Source organism: Eupeodes corollae, chromosome 1, assembly GCF_945859685.1.
Source record: "Eupeodes corollae chromosome 1, idEupCoro1.1, whole genome shotgun sequence".
Taxonomy (NCBI): Eukaryota; Metazoa; Arthropoda; class Insecta; order Diptera; family Syrphidae; genus Eupeodes; species Eupeodes corollae.
The window spans coordinates 430,185-450,587 of record NC_079147.1 but is presented as its reverse complement, the minus strand read 5'-3'; the positions used below and the strand labels follow the sequence as shown (position 1 = coordinate 450,587).

The following is a 20,403-nucleotide window of genomic DNA, read 5'->3' as shown; positions in this document are numbered from 1 at the left end:
GTGCCTCAAAATGCTGTATTGGCAAAATACTGTGTCTCATAATACTGTATTATACTGAAAGTTTTGAGAGATCAATTAGTTTGTTGCAATTGTTTTTCCAATTATTGATTATTATAGGAACAATTCATATACAAATGTAAAAGAGATACAAATAACTGAGAAGGAAGAAGAAAGTGAGAAAGAGAATATACAAAGAAGATACCATTTACATTTTTTTTGTTTTTATTATATCTCAGAGACTTAAAAATTATTATAGGTACATATGTTATCGTTGAAAGGAGTATATTAGAACATTAAGCCAATAAAAAATTATAATGATGTTTTCTTAAAAAGAGTATTTTAAGTATAAAAATCCTTTTGACAATGTAAAAAAGTGCGCACTTTTTTACATTATCAAAGCGATTCTTATTTTTTAGCCTTATTTACAGCATTTTGAAACACAGAATTTTGATATACAGAATTTTTAGATAAAGCATTTTAATCATGCAGTATTTTGTACATACAATATTTTGAAATACAGTATTTTAAATACAGTATTTTGATCCATACAGTATTTCGACCCCAACCCATTAAAAAGTTTCCATGTAGGTATATTTAACAATATTTTGATTGGGTTGGGGTCAAAATACTGTATGGTAATATTGTATCTTAAAATACTGCATTTCAAAATATTGTATGTACAAAATACTGCGTGATCAAAATGCTGTATCTCAAAATTCTGTATATCAAAATTCTGTGTTTCAAAATGCTGTAAATAAGGCTAAAAAATAAGAATCGCTTTGATAATGTAAAAAAGTGCGCACTTTTTTACATTGTCAAAAGGAAAAAGAACAAAACCCTGTATTTCAAATTTATGTTTATTAAAATTACGTACTTCAAAATGCTGTTAAAATAAGGCTGAAAAATTAAAGTTGTTCTCATTTTTTTACATTATCAAAACGATTTTTATTTTTTAGCTTAAAAACAGCATTTTGAAATACAGAATTTGAAATACATGAATTTTTCCCATCAATATCAACAATTATTGAGTAAATAATTGCACCAAACTAACTGATCTGTCAAAACTTCCAGTACTACATTATTAAGAGACAATTTTTTTTGACAAAACAGCATTTTGTGATACAGTATTTTAAATGTACGGTATTTGGAAATACAGAATATTACATCTACCACTGTTATAAATTTCCCCCACTTAAATTCTATTAATTTTGTTATAAGTGAGGATAATAGTATCCTACAACTTGACGAATGTTTTAGTCCTGGTACCGACGGTGTACCATCATCCATTTTAAAGAAATGTGTCGCGTATTTAGCACACCCGTTATGCGTTCTTTTCAACACGTCTTTAAGTAACTCGCAGTTTCCTTTTATCTGGAAGAGCTCCTTCATAATACCAGTACACAAAAAATATCCTTATAACGAAATAATGAACTACCGACCTGTTGCTAAACTATCTGTAATACCTAAACTGGTTGAATCAATCGTATGTAGCGTGCTTTCTTTTTACTGTAGTTCAATTATCTGTGATAACCAGCATGGTTTTGTTAGAAAGCGTTCAACTGTTGCTAATCTGTTCCACTTTACGTCCTTTTGTTTAGATGTTTTTGAAAAACGTGAACAAGTAGATTGTATCTTTACTAATTTCAGCAAGGCCTTTGACAAACATAAAACATTACTTTTAAAACTATTACAGTAAGGTTTTAACGACTGTTTCATAAACTGGATCTCCTTATATTTGCAAGATAGACGTTATAGTGTTAAATTTCGTAATGAGTGTTCAAGTTCATTTGTTGTGAATTCTGTGGTCCCCCAGGGTAGTCACTTTGGTTCTATTCTATTTTCGTCTTGTTTTAAATGTTGACAAATGTAAAACCATGAGTTTTACACTCAAAAAAGTTCCAATCGTTTTTAGTTACATGTTGAATTGAGTTTATGTATTTTCTGACTATGGTTGTTGTCTTAGATCCTAAACTAACATTCAATGAACAAATTAAGTTCATACTTAAAAAAGAAAATAGAGTTCTAGGATTTATTAAGAGATTTAGCCGTAATTTCCATATGTTTTAAGATTACTTTTTGTTTCATTTGTGAGACCAGTCCTGGAATATGCTTGTACAGTATGGTCACCTTACTACGCCGTACACGTCACAAGACTCGAAACCATTCAGAAAAGATTTGTGCGTTTTTGTCTACGATCCCTTCCTTTCATTATATGCAAACATTACCGCATTATTCACAAAGACTTTCTCTCATAAATCTTCCTTCTTTGACAAATCAAAGGATGTATTTGCAGTTTTGTTTTATTGTTGCATTAATAAACGGACAAATTTCATTTATCAGTTTTTGGTAGTTTAAACTTTAGTTTTTTGTCGTTCAAGTATAAGACTCCAGAAACCATTGAATACTAATTTTAGCAGATCAAACTATGGTGTGCATAGTCCCTTAAATCAATTAATTGAAATTTATAATATGATAACATAAAAAGCATAAATTGCAAATTAATATTTTCCAACAGTCTAATTTAAATTTTTATATTTTAAGTATATATTAAGAATTGTTAACGTTAGTATTTAACAAATTATATTATAAATAAATAAATATTAACCAAGTATTATGACCATACAGTATCATACAAAATTTTGACCATACAGTATTTAGTACCGCTCCCACTTTTTTGTTCAATTTTTGTTAAATAAAGATCTCGGAGGCTTCTGATTAAAATGCATCCAACTAGAAATTGCTTTGCGCATAGATCTGAAATATTCATTAAATTATTGAATCTTACATTTACATTTATAAGTTTTTTTGTATATAAGGTGAAGAGTTAAGACTTGAAATTGTTGGCACTGCTTCTTTTGGGCTATTCGACCTGGCTTTCTTACAGCTGGAATGCAATGAATTGCAGATCCTGTTTATAACTGCACTTCTGCACTTGAGATATTTGTGGGCACCTTACCCTCTTTATTACTGAAGGTTGAGGAAAGGAAAAATAAAAAAAATAGTATGGGATAGATAAGGCGCATGTAGTGTTTCGTTGCCCTTCCAATAGCAATCTCAGAGGCAAATTTAAGAAAATGTCTCCAAAAACATCATGCTATGTGTATGTATAAAGATAGATTATGTATCTTTAGATTTAATAATTCATACTTTCGCAAATCAAAATTAATTTATTTAAGACAATCCGAAAAAAATTTAAAAACCAGTCCCTTTTGCTTTTAATTAAGAGAATTGGACTAAAATAAAAACATGACCTCTCAATTCTCAAACAGCTACAGCTTTCCAAAACCATCTGAATATTCCCCCAGCACGCGGCGTATCTTGAAAATATGTATGTACATATGTGTATTAATAAACAAGCACCAGGGCTAGAACCAAACAAAAATAGCACTTTACAATATTCCATCATTTTATGTGTCGGAAAAGTTGTTTGTGAGTTTCACAGCATCCAACGCACAACGCACTTTCAATATATACATAATATGTACATAAACCAGCCAAAGCAGCTGTTGGCATCATGTCAAGAATTTTATTTCTGTTCGCATTTAAGAAGAAGAGAACTATCTACGAATTCGTATTTTTATATTTTCACAAAACTCAAATAATACTTACAAAAATACGAAAACAAACTTTAAAATTTTGAACACGCTTGTGCCTATTTTCGAAAAAATGCACCTGCGAACATCAATGTGACGTACATCAACACATGGTGCATGTATTAAACTTTTTTTATTGCATAAATACTCGTACGTACATATCCTTAAATAACTACCCATACTTTTGCAAATATAACAACAAATTGCGTTTGGCATGTACATTATGAACTTCACGACTCGAATATGTTACTTCCATCCCAGAGTTTATAATACCTAGAATAATTTAATTGGAGAGATGTCTCGATGTACAGAAAATATCCAAATCCAAGTGAACAGATGGAACTTTTCCTTAATGGAATGCGAACATTTTTTCTCCCCCTACTGAATGAAAGTAGTAATTAATCAACATGAACAAAACACGCTTATTCCAAGAAGCACCTTTTTTGAAGCGGACAACGATCTATGCTTTTAATAAAACTCAAAAGTTGTGTTTTTATTTTTTGTGCTAGTTTTAGTTTCAATTTTAATAGAAAATAGGAAATAGAAAGGAGAGACGTGTTTTGTTTTCTTACTAATGAAATACAATTATGTATGAAACTTTGTATTCTAGCCTTTTTTTTACATAACACCTGGGGCTTGCTGCTCGTCTGTCATATTTATTTACTAACTCGTGCGCTTGTTTTGAAATACGGCACAGTATGAATATAATGAAATAAAAGAAACTTTTTTAACCCTACGTGGTTATAACGCGTAGGTAACGAAAATCAAGAGGCACGACTTCTTTAATTTGGACAAAACTATCTTTAAAGTTCTCTGAGATGAACCAAATTCTTGGGCAAGTATTTACTCATTTTGTTTTGTATAAAAATACATTTTTCATTAATTATTTGCAATCAGTCAGTTAATTTAATAAGTTATTAAATTAAATAAAAACTAAGAATAATCAATAATGTCTATATTTTTATAAATGTGATAACTTAATAATGTGTATTGGTTTTCCAGCAAATAAATAATTTTTTTGAAATTTAAGGAAATGCAATTTCTGAAAATCCAATGAAATGAGTATCATTATCTGTTTTATATCTTAATTTTTTTTATATCTTAATTATATATTATAAATATAATTTTTGTGTATAATAAGTTTAAGGGGTTGTATTTACTACTGCAAGGAAAAAACTTTGAAATTGAAACCTTCGCTTAAACTTAAAATAAAAATGTTTGTAGTTCATAGTATACAATTAGATTTGGTAGACGTTATTAAAGGCTTTAAATCTCAATTCGAATACATTTTAAAAGCTATTTTTTATTTATTTATTTATTTCGTTTTTTATTATCTCAAGATTAAGATCAATTTTTTTTTTCAAAAACATAAGATTTAATTAATTTTGTGTAAAGGAAAGCAAAAAAGAGTGGAATTGGATGGCGATTTGTCAAATTAAAATACTAAATAAACTAATTTTTTACTTATTTAAGTACTTTAAATTTATACTTGTATTTATTAATATTAAACAATGTATTCCAACATTTTTTAATATTTCTTTTAGAATTTAATAATAGTATAGTGCTTTGGGCTGTCATGCCAAAATTCTTTGGTTGGATCCCTGCCTACACCATCTAAAGTTTTTTCACGGGTCCTATCTCTTGCGAGGAATTGGCAAATTCTTCAAGAGTAATTTTTGTCATTTTGTCAAATTTGACATTCGGGTTCGGCTTAAAATTGTAGGTCCCTTCCAACCCTGACAACAGTACTCGCATACAGGAATGGTTGAGAGTTGTAAGTCACTGGGCCCTAGTTATCAACGGACTATTGCGCCACCCAATTTATTTTTATATTTATTTATTAATAGTAGGTCTTAAAAAATAAAAATATTGTTGGGCACAAATGGGGTTATGTATACCCTGAAGTGATTCAACACAGTTCGATCAATTTGAAAAGGGTAGTAGGACTACTTAGATTTCATTGAGGGGACGAATGCGACTAAATTAAGTTTTATATTTTAAGATTTAAATTTCAAGCGTTACGTTAAATAAAACGTAAAGGAATGTTATTAATTATAATGTCGAAATAAATCATTCTTTCAAAAATACCGAGGCTTGAATAATATGTTTATTTTGTGTTGACATTAACTCAAATATGGATGCGAATTCCATTTGCTTAGAAATAAAAACACATACCGTCTGCATCTGCACCAAATTATAATATAATGGAATATCTTATCTCTGCCCTGGAGACAAAATCTGCATACACAAATTAGGTACTTGATTAATGTGCCTATGCCATATTTGTTATGGAAATTAAATTTGTGTTTTTATAACGAAATACAAAAATCTGAAAGTATGAAACTAAACCGCAATTATTTCTGTCTATTTATGCAAAAAAACACACGTAGCATAATGTTTATTATGTTTTTTATATCGTACAGAACTTTTGCGTGCCAGCATACATAAATTAAATGTTTGTATTTATACAAATCGTGTACTCCAAGCTATAGTATATGTTATGTTATTAGATTGTCCATTGACTTAACTTTAAACCCCATTACACCCCAATTATTAATTAAAGTGTGCATATAAATATCGCCTGTATGTAATTAACAACAAAAATAACACCAAAGAAACCAAAGATTTTCGATATCCCGTTTTTGGGTTTGACTGTATTTATTCTGAAAGTTCTTACAAAACTAGCGCCGACAATATGCCGCCATTTGCCGGTACTGGGCTGGCTGATGTACATTAAAATCATTCATAAAAGACTTTTTTTTTTTAATTTTCATCATCGTTTCATGAATGTACATAACATAAAATGATGAAAAGACTTCTCTAAGTAATCATAATTATTGCTGATAAATAAACAATCGGTCTTCTAGTTCTCATTTTGTATATAAATCAACATCATACGTCTTACTTGTTACTTTACTTTCTATGTTTAACAAAATGAAGGGAAAATACAGAAAACTGAATAAACAAAGATATGTATTGGTTGATTTATTTCCGAAGGTTGATTTGAGTTATAAATATAATAACATGGTAATATTTATAGATGGACGTCTAAACTTTGAAAGATCTGTCGTCTTTGAAAATATCGAAAAGAGTTTCAAAAATATTACCAATCAGCACATATTTTTCATAATTTATGATAAAACATTATGTAGATGTAGATAGGTATGACATCTTATAGAAAAAGTGTTATTTAGAAAATTGGTTTTTCTACCTACTCTCATGATTAAACGTTTATTACAAACTTGGACAGTAAAAACATAAATTGAAGATATTAAGGGGCCAGTTTTGGTTTTCATAATTAAAACAAGTCATTGGAATTTGTTTGCTACATTGGATATAACTTTCGTTGAAATTCTGTCATTTGACATATATTTTCTGATAAGAATTAAGCACTAAATTGACCGTTGGGAAAACAGATAAAATGGAAAACTTTTAGTGAAATAAGTTTTCTAAATGTAATCAATACATACTTTTTACAAAAATTCAATTAAAAATGTGTTTTACAACAAATCAAAAGCTTAAACTTTAACTTCGCTGATTGCATACTTTACAAAGTTTTTAAAATTAACGCTGTCTATTACAAAAACATAAAACATTCGTCGGCCATATCTCATAATAAATTAAGTGGCGCAACAGCTTTTAACAGTTCAACTTTTGTGCAAGAACATCAAAGATGGAGGAGAGTTACAATTTATATTACCCGTATTTTTTGTCATTCTATTAATAGTATAGTAGAAAATTCCCAAGAAAACCCATCGGCAGTAGCCAGATTTTTGTGTTTTAAAATTGGTACAACTGGAGGAAGACCAGTCAGAATAATAATAATAAAAAAAAAAAACAGAAATAAAAGAAAGTTTTGTGCAAAAGTTAAAAATAACTTCAGCAAACAAAAAATTAAAACTTATAAATTGCCAATTTTCAAGAAGAAATGGTAGGAAAACATGTGGAAATTGAGATTTTATAAAAAAAAAGTTCATTTAACAATTGCTTCAAGGCGGGGGTTTGTATACTACTTCATTAACATGTGGTGTTGAAGCTCGCCTCAATTATTAACCCTGAATCGAGTTGAAATGCGCTTGATTCGACTCGATTCCGGTCGGGGATCGGAGTCGAATAAAAATGTATAAAGAAAAACCTGTGTGTAGGAGTTGGTCTTACAAATAATACATTATGGCCTGTTTATTAACACGTTTGAATACTAAAATATACAGTTTTGTTTTAATCACTTCATTAGAAACATCGAAACACGATTTGAATTTTAGAAAGTGCTGTCAAGCTTAATCATTTTTGAATCTTCTTTTGCGGTGGAAACATCTAAAAGATTTATTTAATCTAAATTGGGATAAACCTTTTGTGGAAATAGCAAAACTTAATTATCTTTTCTATTATTTTCTCTTATCAACAGCAACAGATAGATTTTTTCCCTAATGGAAAGCACATGATTCTAAATGCACTTCGAGATACAAATGCAATATCAATCTTACCAACATTTGAGAACGAAAACACATAAGATCCATTCGAGACTAGTATAAATGTCAAAAACCCATCCGTAGTAAGATTCTACTTTAACTTGTATTGGTAGTATTCATACTGCGAATATTGATTTTGTTACTTGTGTAAAATCCTACTATACTATTGATAGATTTTTCAACAAAACACGTGTATTACATATATGCAAAATTCACACTTCCGAGTAAGCACTTTTCATGATAAGAATTACTATTGGATGATCTGTCAATTCCTCGCAAGAGGCAGTACCCGTGAAAAGTGATTGAGCCCAATGCTTTTGGGCGACCGTCCTTATCATTAACCAGTTCGCTTTTGAAAAATTGGGTTAACCCAAAATATCTGTCGAAAAAAAACCGATGGTCACTTATATTTTATACATTATGAAGTGGTATCAAAATAATGTAGCTTAAAAAAAAAACAAGTAGTGCATGCACCAAGTAACTATATTGTCACGCTTAGACAACGCCATTTAAAACGCCCCTTCCAAATTTGAATTCGTTCGACCGCCGCCGCACCTCGTACGTATGTCCATTAAACATAAAGTCTTTTTTGTTGTTGTCCTCATGTTGAAAATATCTTTGTATAGTGCTTTAATTGTGAAGTAGGTTGCTTAATAGTATCCACCATGATATAATCAATTTTTAAGTTATTACTTCCTTTTATAACAGTTACAGTTTGGGGCTAATAGAATAACTATTGATTGAATTATTATATTTATATTAATTTAAAATAAAATCACATATAAGTCAATCTAAGCTTTTTAAGGTTGGTATTGTGAAAAAGTTTTAAGTTATGTATAGGTACCTGTTTCGATTCTTAAAAGAATTCTATCAAGCCATTCGACAAGAAGTTGAGTAAGAATGTCAAGCAAAGAACAAAAATGTAAAAGTTGTTTAAAATGTTTTAACTTTACCTTTTAGTCGTCATGCTGAATTCACTTTTTCTCAGTGAAGTGGAATTTTGATGGAATTCGAACTGTGAAGTAAAATTTCTCATATACCCATAGATACAAGCATCGTATATAACCTACAAAAATATGTATTGCTTACCCATGCTATGTAGAATGTGGGTTGCTTGGTAGAATAGTAACGAAGAAAAGGATACTTATCTATACGCTCTCGGGCTGGTTACACATATTCACATAAAAGAAAAGGCTGAACTTTAAAAAAAAAAACTTTGCTTTCGTCCCTTATTCCTAGAAGACTACATTCGGAAAGTTACTTACCTTTGAAGAACACATGCGATGGGCGTTGTAGTCATTGTTCTGCTTCTTTTCGGTAAGCTTTATTTTCAGTTTCCATCGGATCGTGTACTTCATACCACGTGAGAAGAGGACACTGCTGTGCAACAGATTACTTGTGACATTGATGAGCAATGCACTTGCATTGAATATTTGGTCATATTTCAGCACTCGCATTTCATAAAGTCTTTGGGCTCGACTCCACCTTTTTCACTCTTCAAAATTTGGTCTTCAAATAGATTTCTAAACCACACTGAAATTCAATCTGTTCACTAAACTTTAAGGACTGGAATTTTTAAGTCTGGAATTTGAATCCTTAAAGCTCTTATTAAAAATTAGAACATACAAATTTTGCAAATAATGCAAAAAGAAACAGCCTGCCGTCGAATAACAAACAGAAATGATTCAAAAAAAGAAATTAAAAAATATCAATAATATTTTTCTATTTTTGTTAACGAGAACTTCATTCGAAAACAATTTTTAAAAATTTTAGTAGCATTTTTTAAAAGTTTTTATTTATAATTGGAAATTAATTTGAAGTCAGTATCTTCTATTGTTTACGAGATATCGAGAACCGGACACACATTTTAAAATTTTAAAGAATGTTGAAAACAATATTTCTTATAAGATACAATTTATATAAAGCCAATATCTTAAATTTTGAAAACATATTTATCAACTTTTAGTAATGTTTTTATTTTTTATAAATTCTTTTTTATTCAATTCGATTTTTCTAAAAATTTTATTAGATGTTTCTTCGTTGCACACAATTATATTGGAGGTAAAATCAATTTTTGGTCTATAAATATTCGAGGTGACAAATATTTTTTTTCAGTTTTTTCGATTAATAAACCGTTAACTGGATTTTTTCATAATTTATACTATGTTGTTTGGTACCACGTTACAATATCTAATTAAAATTTTTAAAACAAGTCTCTAGCGTTCTCTAGAAAATGCTCAAATTTTGAGAGTTCTTTCTGCATCTTTCTGCATTATTATCTTTATAACACAATTTATTTAAAGTCGATCTCTGCTGTGGGCAACGAAAAAACTTCGCTAACGTACGGACTTACAGAAGTACGTACTTACGTACACACGCACGCACAAACATCTCTCTTAAAAAAAAATTATTTCGATTTCGGGGACCTTTATGTTGCAACGGCTGATGGTCTTGTTATCTACGGTGAAGTGCTACTACTTCGTACTTTGTTGTGTTTTTAAAGGATTAAAACTTTGATATACATACTTTCTTTCTTGTTATAGTAGTAAACAATTTTACAATATAGCTTAAACTTCAAGTAAATTCCTAATTTTAACGATGAAGTAGTGTTAGCTGAAAAATATTAATTTCAATAACATATGCACATCGAATTTTTTTTTCAATTTTAGCTGGTGAACATTTTTACAAAAGCAATAAGCTTTAAAAGCCAAAAATTTAAGAAAAAAAAAAAACAATTGAACAAAAGAAACAATCGTTAATTAGGTAAAACGAATTCTTATAGAATGGTTAAATTTTGTCAAAAATACATCTTTTGTTAGGAGACATTTGAAAACAATTTACGAAGTAACACCTCATGGTTGCTTTGTACAAACAAATTGGTTTTCAGTATTGTGCCATTTAATTTGAGGACTATTCACATAAAACCGATCAACGGCCGACTTGTAAATGAATAAATGTGATTTTAAACAACTTACAAACCTAATTTCTGTGCAAATTGTAAAAAAAGGCTGAAATTTAGCTTTAGTTAATCTCTATGTGGTAAAATAAACATTTTCATTGCCAAATGCAGAGAAATATAAGAAAACAAATCGTTCATCACGAATTGCAACATGATTCTAACGAATCTCAATTCGCTTTCCACATCCGATTCAAACTTCAACAAAAATCATAATTGCGTGCGTCTTAACCTAAAAATGTCTTTCTAGTCTTTGTTGTTCATCTGTATTGACGAATAAAAATATGACATGTCAAAGAAATGTCATGATAGAAGTGTGAATAAAACTTTAAAGTAAACAGGATCCTTTAATATTTTAAATTGTCTCTAAGACCTGTTTGTTAAAAAAATGAACAATAATTTTATATCTTTTAGTTGAACGCATACCTTATGAAATTTTTTGGTAAACATTTTCAAGAGCAAAAATGTTTATTTTTTTCGAATTCATTGCTTTAGGCCACATCAAAGTGCCTTAGGCGATTTTTAACAATTTAGAGATTGAAATACTTCAAAATATCAGTCTTGGATAACACCATAAACCCCGAACTTATCATCCTTTATAATGTGTATAACCAAATGAAGCTATTTTATTATAAGCACTTACAATATAACCTTAATAAAAAGTATGAATACGTTTTGCAATTATAGTACGCCTATTCAAAACGTCTGTCATAAAAATATGATTTCCGTAACCCTGTTTGATATCGTCTCTAGTTTAATTATACGAATTTTTCGCCTGATACATTCATGCTATGCTTGAACTACATTAAGAAATAGGACGCCATGAATACGAATGGGATAAATGAAATGATGCTCAGTATTGGTCCTTTAATCACTATACTGTCCACCATAGTTGTGCTGTGCTTTTAAGTAATTGGGCAGATCCTTCATTCGAACACCATCCGCATTCTTTTCAACATCGTGATAAATAAGGGTTGAATAAATTTCAGAACAAGAACAGCAAAAAATGAAGAAAAAAAAATACTTTTTTCTAGTTCAAAACTACTTTTTCTGTTTTATTTTCATTGTAATAGAGTTCCATTTCGTCCACAGGATACTCTCGGAGCGACATTTTCTCGAAAATCGTATAAAATATTTGAAGGATATATTGCGATTTAAGAACACAAATTCTCTTCTTTCACAGTCTTTTTTGTTTTATGTATGTATATGTATAAGCTAAGAATGTATCAATATATGTATAGCTGTTTGAAAAATAGATAATTTGAAAACATTCTACTCCATTGTTTTTCCAACACAATCAATTTACGTCACAGAAATATGTACATAATGATTTCAACACAGAAATAATGATAGTTAGATTCTTTTCTCTGGCGTTGTCACGCACTGGATTATTGAGTGGTGGGTGTACTCAATATTGATCTATCAATAGACTTTGAGAAGCTATACATTTTTGATGAGTGGGTCCAAGAGTCTATAGTTCAGGGCAGCATACAAAAATATTTATTTAGGATCATAATTAAATCAATATGTATATTAAGCGTAGAAATGACTTTAAATAGTTTACATTAGTTCGATACTATAGTATTGTTAAAGCACTATTTTAACAAATTAAAAGTTGTCCCTTGAAATAACATATAAGTTGAAGCTCAGATATTTTGAATTCATATATTTTTTAATCTAGTTTTTCTTGCTAGATTTATAGTCCAGGAAATTTAAATGTTCACTTCGAAATAATACCAAAACAATCTAAACTTTGGTGGAGAGTTTTATTTGTAGTCCGCTCACTTTGAACCACACCAATAAAAATGAGTGGGGGTTAAGGGGGATCAAGTATACTTTTTTGTATATTACTCGAAAAATATACTTTTTTTTAAGTTATAGGAACATGATTGAAAAAAAGCAATAGAAATGAATTTTATGTTAAGTAATGACTGGAATCAAGTGTTTATTAGAAGGACAAGTTTCTTAGTGGTACCTATGGGGGCACACTGTCTCATTGAAACAATAATTTATTTAATAACTCCTAAAAAAATTATTTTTTCAAAAAACTTGCAGATTAGAACAAAAATCTATTAAAATGATATATATATACATATATTCAGGGCCGGATTGAGGGGATAGCAACCGGGGCGGAAATCGGAGGGGCCCACAATAGAGACTTCCTTTCAAATTCCAACTAGTAAACATTAGTAAACATCTTTTCATTTGATATGTTATTTTTTTGCTCTTTTAACTTTACTTACAGCGTACAGTACTTTGTACATATGTACATGATTATTTAAGTATATTAATCTGAAACAATAGAATTCATTGATCTATATATATTTGTTCACTCCAATCAAAATATCAAAATCTCAAATGGCCCTGATAAGAAGCAATTCCAATTCACTTCCCATTTTGAGGGAGTACCCCAATCGCTTAATTGCTGAGTGGGGTAGTACTTGCCCGCGACCTCGGAGGAGTTTGTGGTCTCGAAAATGACATTGGTCTTTGGCCTGCTAATATAATAAAGTAAATAATCGAATCAAATCAAAAAAAAAAATTAAGAAATTATCGGAGAAGAAAAGCGTTGGATTTGTTGAGCTGAAGCTACGAAAGCCTTAGTAAACGGCTATTCGGTAATCGAAGAAGCTCTAACCAGCAAATCTTCCAATAAAGATCAAAAGGACATCGTGAGGAATGAAGCAACGCAGCTTCTGAAGAAAGATGAGTGGTCTCGAAACCGCTTTGTTTGCAAAATTTTGGAAAGATATGTTGGAGCGATTCAACGCTACAAACAAGATGTTGCAAGAACCGAAAATGATTCCTGAATCGGCAATGTGTGCACGGGAAGCATTGAAATCATTCGTGGCCTCCAAATGAAATACGAGGAAGTAGCCAAAAAAATATCCCATACTGATAAATATATACAATCACGCACCCGCTCGAGAACGAGAAATGTGAGTTTGAATCCGCTCGATTACGGGAAAGCACAAGACGCAAGGAAAAATACAAAGTATCCGCCTTCATCCCAGTGATTGACCAGTTATCCGTTTCTCTTACTGAAAGTTTGCATGCCTTTGAAGCTGTATGTTCGAGAATTGGATTTCTGAATTACATCGAGAAGATGGTTGTTAAAAATTTCCACGTTGCAACAGAGGCATTGGTGAAAATGTATCCGGATGATTTAGAGCCTAGTCTTGGTAATGAGTTAGTTCAATTTGTGCCTTTGATTGACTCATACAAAAAGGAAAAGGACTGTGGAACAGATCAATCGCCGAAAATATATTACCACCAAATTCTCGAAAATCAAAATTTCAGACCTACTTTCAAAAAACAAATTGCTCATTTTCAAAAATAAAAATTATAAAAAAGGCTTTGAATAACGATGAGAAAAAACCGTCTATCGAACCGATTTTTCCTGAGCGATTAACTCCGAGAACTGGATTTCAACAAAATCATCAACGATGTTGTTATATTGAAAAATTGGTTATTTTATTTTGAAAATAATTTGAGGCCTCCGCTCGCTTTATTGTTCCGAGGTCTCTGGAGCTCTAAATCCGGCCCTGCATATATTAATGACGTGTCTACTTAATTATATATAATTTATAGCGGTCCAAACGTGGAGCTTTCTTTTTTAAATGTCTTTGATTTTCTCCTGGATAAAGTTTCTTTGTCTTGAAAAAGTTATTTTTGAATAAAATGTTCAAATTGTAGGTCCACTCCATTGCTCTTACTTTTTGTTCGTTTAAGTATTAATAGTAAGATTAATAAGATTTAAGTTAAGTTTGTCAAATTATAGAGCTTATTTACCAACAGAAAAAAAAAAACAAATTATCATTTTGACAAATTAATGCTAATCAGATGCAATACGTAGTGTAATCTATGTTTTTACGTATGTTTGCGGAGGTATAATTAAGGGTTTTGTTTCAATACAAATAATCAAAGAATATAAAACTTCCCCTCAGGCATTGGAATCGACATCATAAGAGTTTTTTTTTTGGTTTTTAAAATTTTGTTCGAACATTCAAATCAAGTGTTGAAGGATACTCATGAGTATACATATATAGTTTTTCCGTCGAAGTGTCATAAAATTTGCATACTTAACCTATTCGCTCAAAAAACCCTTCATAGCCTTCATGAAGTTTTTATTACATTTCACATTGAATCGCAACCATAATAATTACCATTGAACACACCATAATCCATGTAGGTATTAAGGAGGTTTTTGTGGAGAGAACTCAAAAGGACTACCATTGGCATTGGTAATTTGAACAATCATGCTGAATGGTTATAACTGCCCCTGGTGATGACACGAATTGTTTCAAAGGAATTATGTAAAGTTAAATTTTAGTTAATTATAAAAATTATTCATAAAATGATCTAACATTTATTAAATATTTCTCGTTCCACTGATTCACTGATGTTATTCAATTTTGTGTTGCACCTTCAAGAAGCATTTCAGATTTCAGCATTACAACTAACTGTGCTATGTTTGATGGCCGGTAAATAATTTTGTATGTTCTGTACTGAACCAAAATTATGAAATATACATTTCGTCGTAAGATATTTAAAATTTATTTTGCAACACATGACAAATAAAAAAGACATATTTGAATCGATATCATTATTTTAACGTCATCTTGTTGCAAATAAACTTTTTTAGAACCGTAATGATAAAATAAAATGTATCTTTTCTTTTCAGCTTTAAAATGACTTATAAGAGCTGCAACCTTTTTTTTTCGATGGCAGCGGGTAGAAGTGAATATTTTGTGCCAAGAACTACAATTTGAGAAGAGCAACGAAACGTCCACCCTCAGGCAAGACTTACTAAAAGGAATAATTTTGTGTTGTGGTTAAGTGGCATGATAAAAGTATGAAACTACGGAAGGCCTTAAAATGTTAAGTGATAGAATGCATTTTCTCCCTTTTAATTTTATATTTTGCCTTACACTAAAGTTATGCCCAAAAATCTATTTCCATCATAAGTGAAAAGATCAGAAAAGTCCCTTGAAAAAATTCCTTGTGAACAAAATCAAACTTAAAAAAAAAAACAGAAAATAAACTAATTAACTTAAAAAAAAGTGAAAGAAAATAAACATATCAATCGAAATTATATATGTACCTTTATATAGTAAAGTGTTTTCGAAGGTGTGTGTTATCGAAATAAAGCCTTTATAAATCTTAAAGTCACAACGAAGCTCTCGAGAACAAGAATCTATCCCATCCATGTATTGTACTATGAAAAATGGGAACAAATCAAAATTCAATATCTACAAAATGTATTTGGAGTATCGCTTCTCATCAACTAGTTCTCTTAACTGTGTTGACATATTTAGCTGGAAGAACGGGATGCGACGATACACAGGACTTTCAAAAGAACAGTAAGTCAATATTTATGTTTTATTTTTTACTCAAATAATTTATACTTCATTTTATACAGTTTTTTTGTTTAAAATTCATTAAAAAATTTATTAAAACTGTACTCATAATCTAAAAATGAAATAATCGGCATTGTTATCTGTCGACACTTTTATAATAGGCGTTTCATTACTCGATTTTACAATGAAGAATAGATATTTACAATATCTATAAATGCCAAACAACCCGGAAAAATATACATAATATTTGAAGGAAAAGCAAAAGCATTATCAAAATGATCCCTGAAAACATTACAACCAAGTGTACGGTACATAGGTAGTAGTTTTGTATTCAACACATTCTCCAAAATGAGATTTTATTAAAGAGCTAAAACCGATTAGGTTTATTATGATGCTGACATTCACAATCTGAAATTTTATTAAAATAACAAAATTAAAGGTCCTTGGCAGGAAACCATCATCACCAAACACTCTAGTACATATTATCCTATAATCCTATTACTCTGTTAAATATAGAACACCACAAAAACCTCAAAGCAAAATTCAGGAGGTTTGTCACTTGAAATACCTAGGCAAAACGAGAGTATCAACATCAAGTATAATGATAGATATTTATGTATTTCTTTTATGTTGTTTTCATGTAGAGACAAAATTGAGATTGAGGAACATTCTTCAGCAAAAATTCATGCGTATACATATGTACACATTTTGTAGGTAACTATGATTATCGTATGTATATTGTATATGTATGCTTTGTAATAACAAAGTACATTCAAATACAATCATGAACTCGAGCTTGTCTTCAAATTAAGGACATTTAATATTGCGTATTCTTATCTTACCTACATTTGGTTGAAGATAGCAATTCCTACAACTGTTATAGTGCAGGACCAAAAAATAAAATACATAAATGTGTATGTAAAATGAATTCTTTAAGTACTCCCGTTAAGTGAAATCTGAAGTCATACAGATTGAGTAATTCAATTAAATATCCTTATCCAAAAATGAAGCCAGAATCAGAATATACTTTTTGCTTTGTACCATGCATGGGCGGCCGCATACATATTTCCAGGGTGCAGGTTAATACCATATTTTAAAAAAAATTAACTCAAAATAAAAACTTCATCAAAGCCAGGAAAAAAACTATTAGTATTCTTAATATAAAAGGCGCAAAACTCGGTTGGTAAAAGCACGACGGGAAGGACAGCTGTCACCCTCACACATCCGGGCGTGTGATCTGTGCTTGTACCGCAGCCCATTTCCTCTGAAAGGAAAATTAAAATAAAAATCAAATAAATGAGCTCTTTGATGGCATTGACTCTAAAGTATGTAAACTTTCATCTGGTTCAGTTAATGTGAGTATTTTATGGAATGCTATTTTCGGATTTCACATGTGTGGCTCTTATATTGTAGCTAGAGATACAACCCACAACAGAACAGAAGTAATGTTTGTGCTGTACAATCTGCGGTTGTGATGGCAGCAGTAATAGCAGCGTGCGTCGGGAGCAAAGTATGGGAAGAAGGAGAAAAAGGTGCCATAATTGTATGGGCACCATTAACTCACTCCCCCGTTGAACGTTTCAAAGAATTGCGTGCAAACCGCCTTTAGATGATTTTTCTTTTCATTCATGAAAGGCCCCAACGTATATGCGTTATAACCTCGCACTCGTAAATCAAAATAAAAACTATGGTGATCTTTGCACTTGAGACTTGAGTATTTTGACATATGCTTCCTCTGAAAGCAAAGGAAGACAAAGAAAAAATACACACTTTTTAAAAAATTCGGTTAGTGAAAGTTGAGGGCTTCATTTTATTTTGTGTATTTGCTATTTGTTCGATTAAGTTAAGCTTTTTCTTTTGTTAATTTTAATGGAAAAAGTATATTAAAACATGTGTTATCTTGTTTAGGTAGGTACGTAAAGATACTTTTGCGTGAATAAAGCAACATGTTTAACCATCTGTTCGAATAAGGAATTTTGTATGCGTCATACATAAAATTTGCAAGTTTCTCATTATAATTTTAGGGCAAGTCATTTTTTCCGGGAAATATTTTTTTCACCAGAGATCTTTTAAATCATATGGTACTTATTAACACAGTAAATTTTTGTATCAATTGCTTTTTGTTTAAAGTTAATGCTCTACATCGTAGAGTCCAACCTATACCTTAACTAATGGAAATATCACTTTGGTGTTTTATTATGTTAAACCAAACTAATGTTCTAGGAACATTCTGACAAAATGTGAATATCATGAAGATTTATTGGAATGAAATGTAGACCGATAATTTAAGCTGCAGTTCGAAACCTAGATACCCGTCAAAGAACTTACATTAGCAAAGTATTAAAGAGTTGAGAAAAATGATCTTAGTTTTTAAAATGAGCTGACATTACAGAAAAGCTAACAATCTCCCATTCAGAAGTTTGCTAACAATTAATTACTGATACCTATCAATCGTAAGAGTAAAAAGTTTTATGACGTCAAACAAGGTTAATCCGACAATTTTTTCATTATAAGAAACGTCATACAATATTGAAAATGTACAGACATGTCATTAATATTGATTCCTTACCACTGCGTACACTTTTTCATCTATCCTACTTTTCAGGTCTCGCCCAGGGTAGATAGAAAACAGCAATTCTCCAGAACTTACCCAAAAAGGGCAATTTACCTCCCCTTTAATAATCGACGTATTGCACTTACGTATCTTCTTCCCAAGGTCATGAAAAGGCTGATTAATTATCGGTTCAACAATTTTCTCGAACACCGAAGGCCTCTTTATGACCGACAGTACGGATAATTCAGCAAACTGTCCACTAGTTATCTCATGGTTCATTTCACTGAGGACTGGAAGAAATCATTACATCGTTTTGGATAACATAGATTTTTGTGCTTAATTTTTTAAAAGCAAATAATAGAGTTTGTCATTAGTCCCTCTTCGTTGGGCTTGAAATTAATTTTTAGATAATGCAAGTACTATTAAATGTATCTTAGTCTGAAATACACACAATAAATCATTAGGGTCCCCAGGGCACAGTTTTCTTATTTTTATTCGAGCTTTTTAAGGCAGTATTTAATGGAGAGCTTTTAAAATGATTGGTTACATCGAAATCATTCAGTCAGTGCGTCACTTGAATGTTTTTTCTAGCTTCAGCCTTTTTAACATTATTTTAGCGGAGTATGTTCTATCAAAATAGCCAGTTGCTTTTTTTCCGTTAGACACTTCAACCGTAATACTCGGGCTTCTAGAAATAACAATCAGTTTATACCCTTGAGTCCAGCTTCGGTTATCTATCACAGTCATTGCAACGTTCAAGACTTCAAAACCAATGTACAATGACAGCTCCTTTCCAGTTCCTCTTTCTTTTATACAGATAGTCTCACAGAGGCATTTCATAGATTTTTTTGTAAATTACTCCATTTATTTCCTTCCAAAAGTTTCAAGTTGATATTAAATTGATGTTCTTAAAGTTTAATATTGTATTGAAATATCTTCCATAAATTTATTTAAACACCACGAAGCTATACAAAGATAACAAAATACAAATATCAATTTTTGAATGTGGGCATTTTTTTTTCAAATGTATTATTCTTTCTACATTAACCATCCTTCCTACTTACCATCAACTCCCGAACTCCCTAGCATAATTTCACACTTCCTAATGATAAACCTATTTCATCCAATGATTCGAGACTTTTTGCACGTCGCGTCGGTGAGAAAATGACCTGCTCAAAACCAACCAAACAACTACGTATACAACTTACACTACATCAATCAAGATTTTTAAATTGGAGTAAGCCAACCTTCCGAAAAAACATACAAATATAAACAAAAATGTTAAAAAGTGCGGGGAGGAAAATTTATCGGTAGGACTGAAATATCTTCTGATTAAAGTCTTCGTGTCGTCATGGCGTTATTTTAAACAGAAAAGTCAGATGTGGTGACGGAGCCGCAGCCGGCAGAAAAGGGCGGATGCTGGGTCAGAATGTTTGTAAGGGAAAGGACTTTTGCAATAAAACAATAATAA

The 20,403-nt window shown here is 30.7% G+C and overlaps 1 protein-coding gene across 6 annotated transcripts in view; it reads left to right on the top strand.

Moving 5' to 3' along the window:
- The window catches only part of LOC129943412 (hemicentin-1), an 81,162-nt gene that overhangs the window by 14,400 nt on the left and 46,359 nt on the right, over positions 1–20,403 (top strand). For all 6 annotated transcript variants that reach the window (XM_056052846.1, XM_056052847.1, XM_056052844.1 and 3 more), the window contains one exon: positions 15,703–16,381. In XM_056052846.1, the coding sequence (XP_055908821.1) occupies positions 16,246–16,381 (136 nt within the window). In that variant the 5' untranslated portion in view covers positions 15,703–16,245. The remainder of the gene's footprint in view (positions 1–15,702; positions 16,382–20,403) is intronic.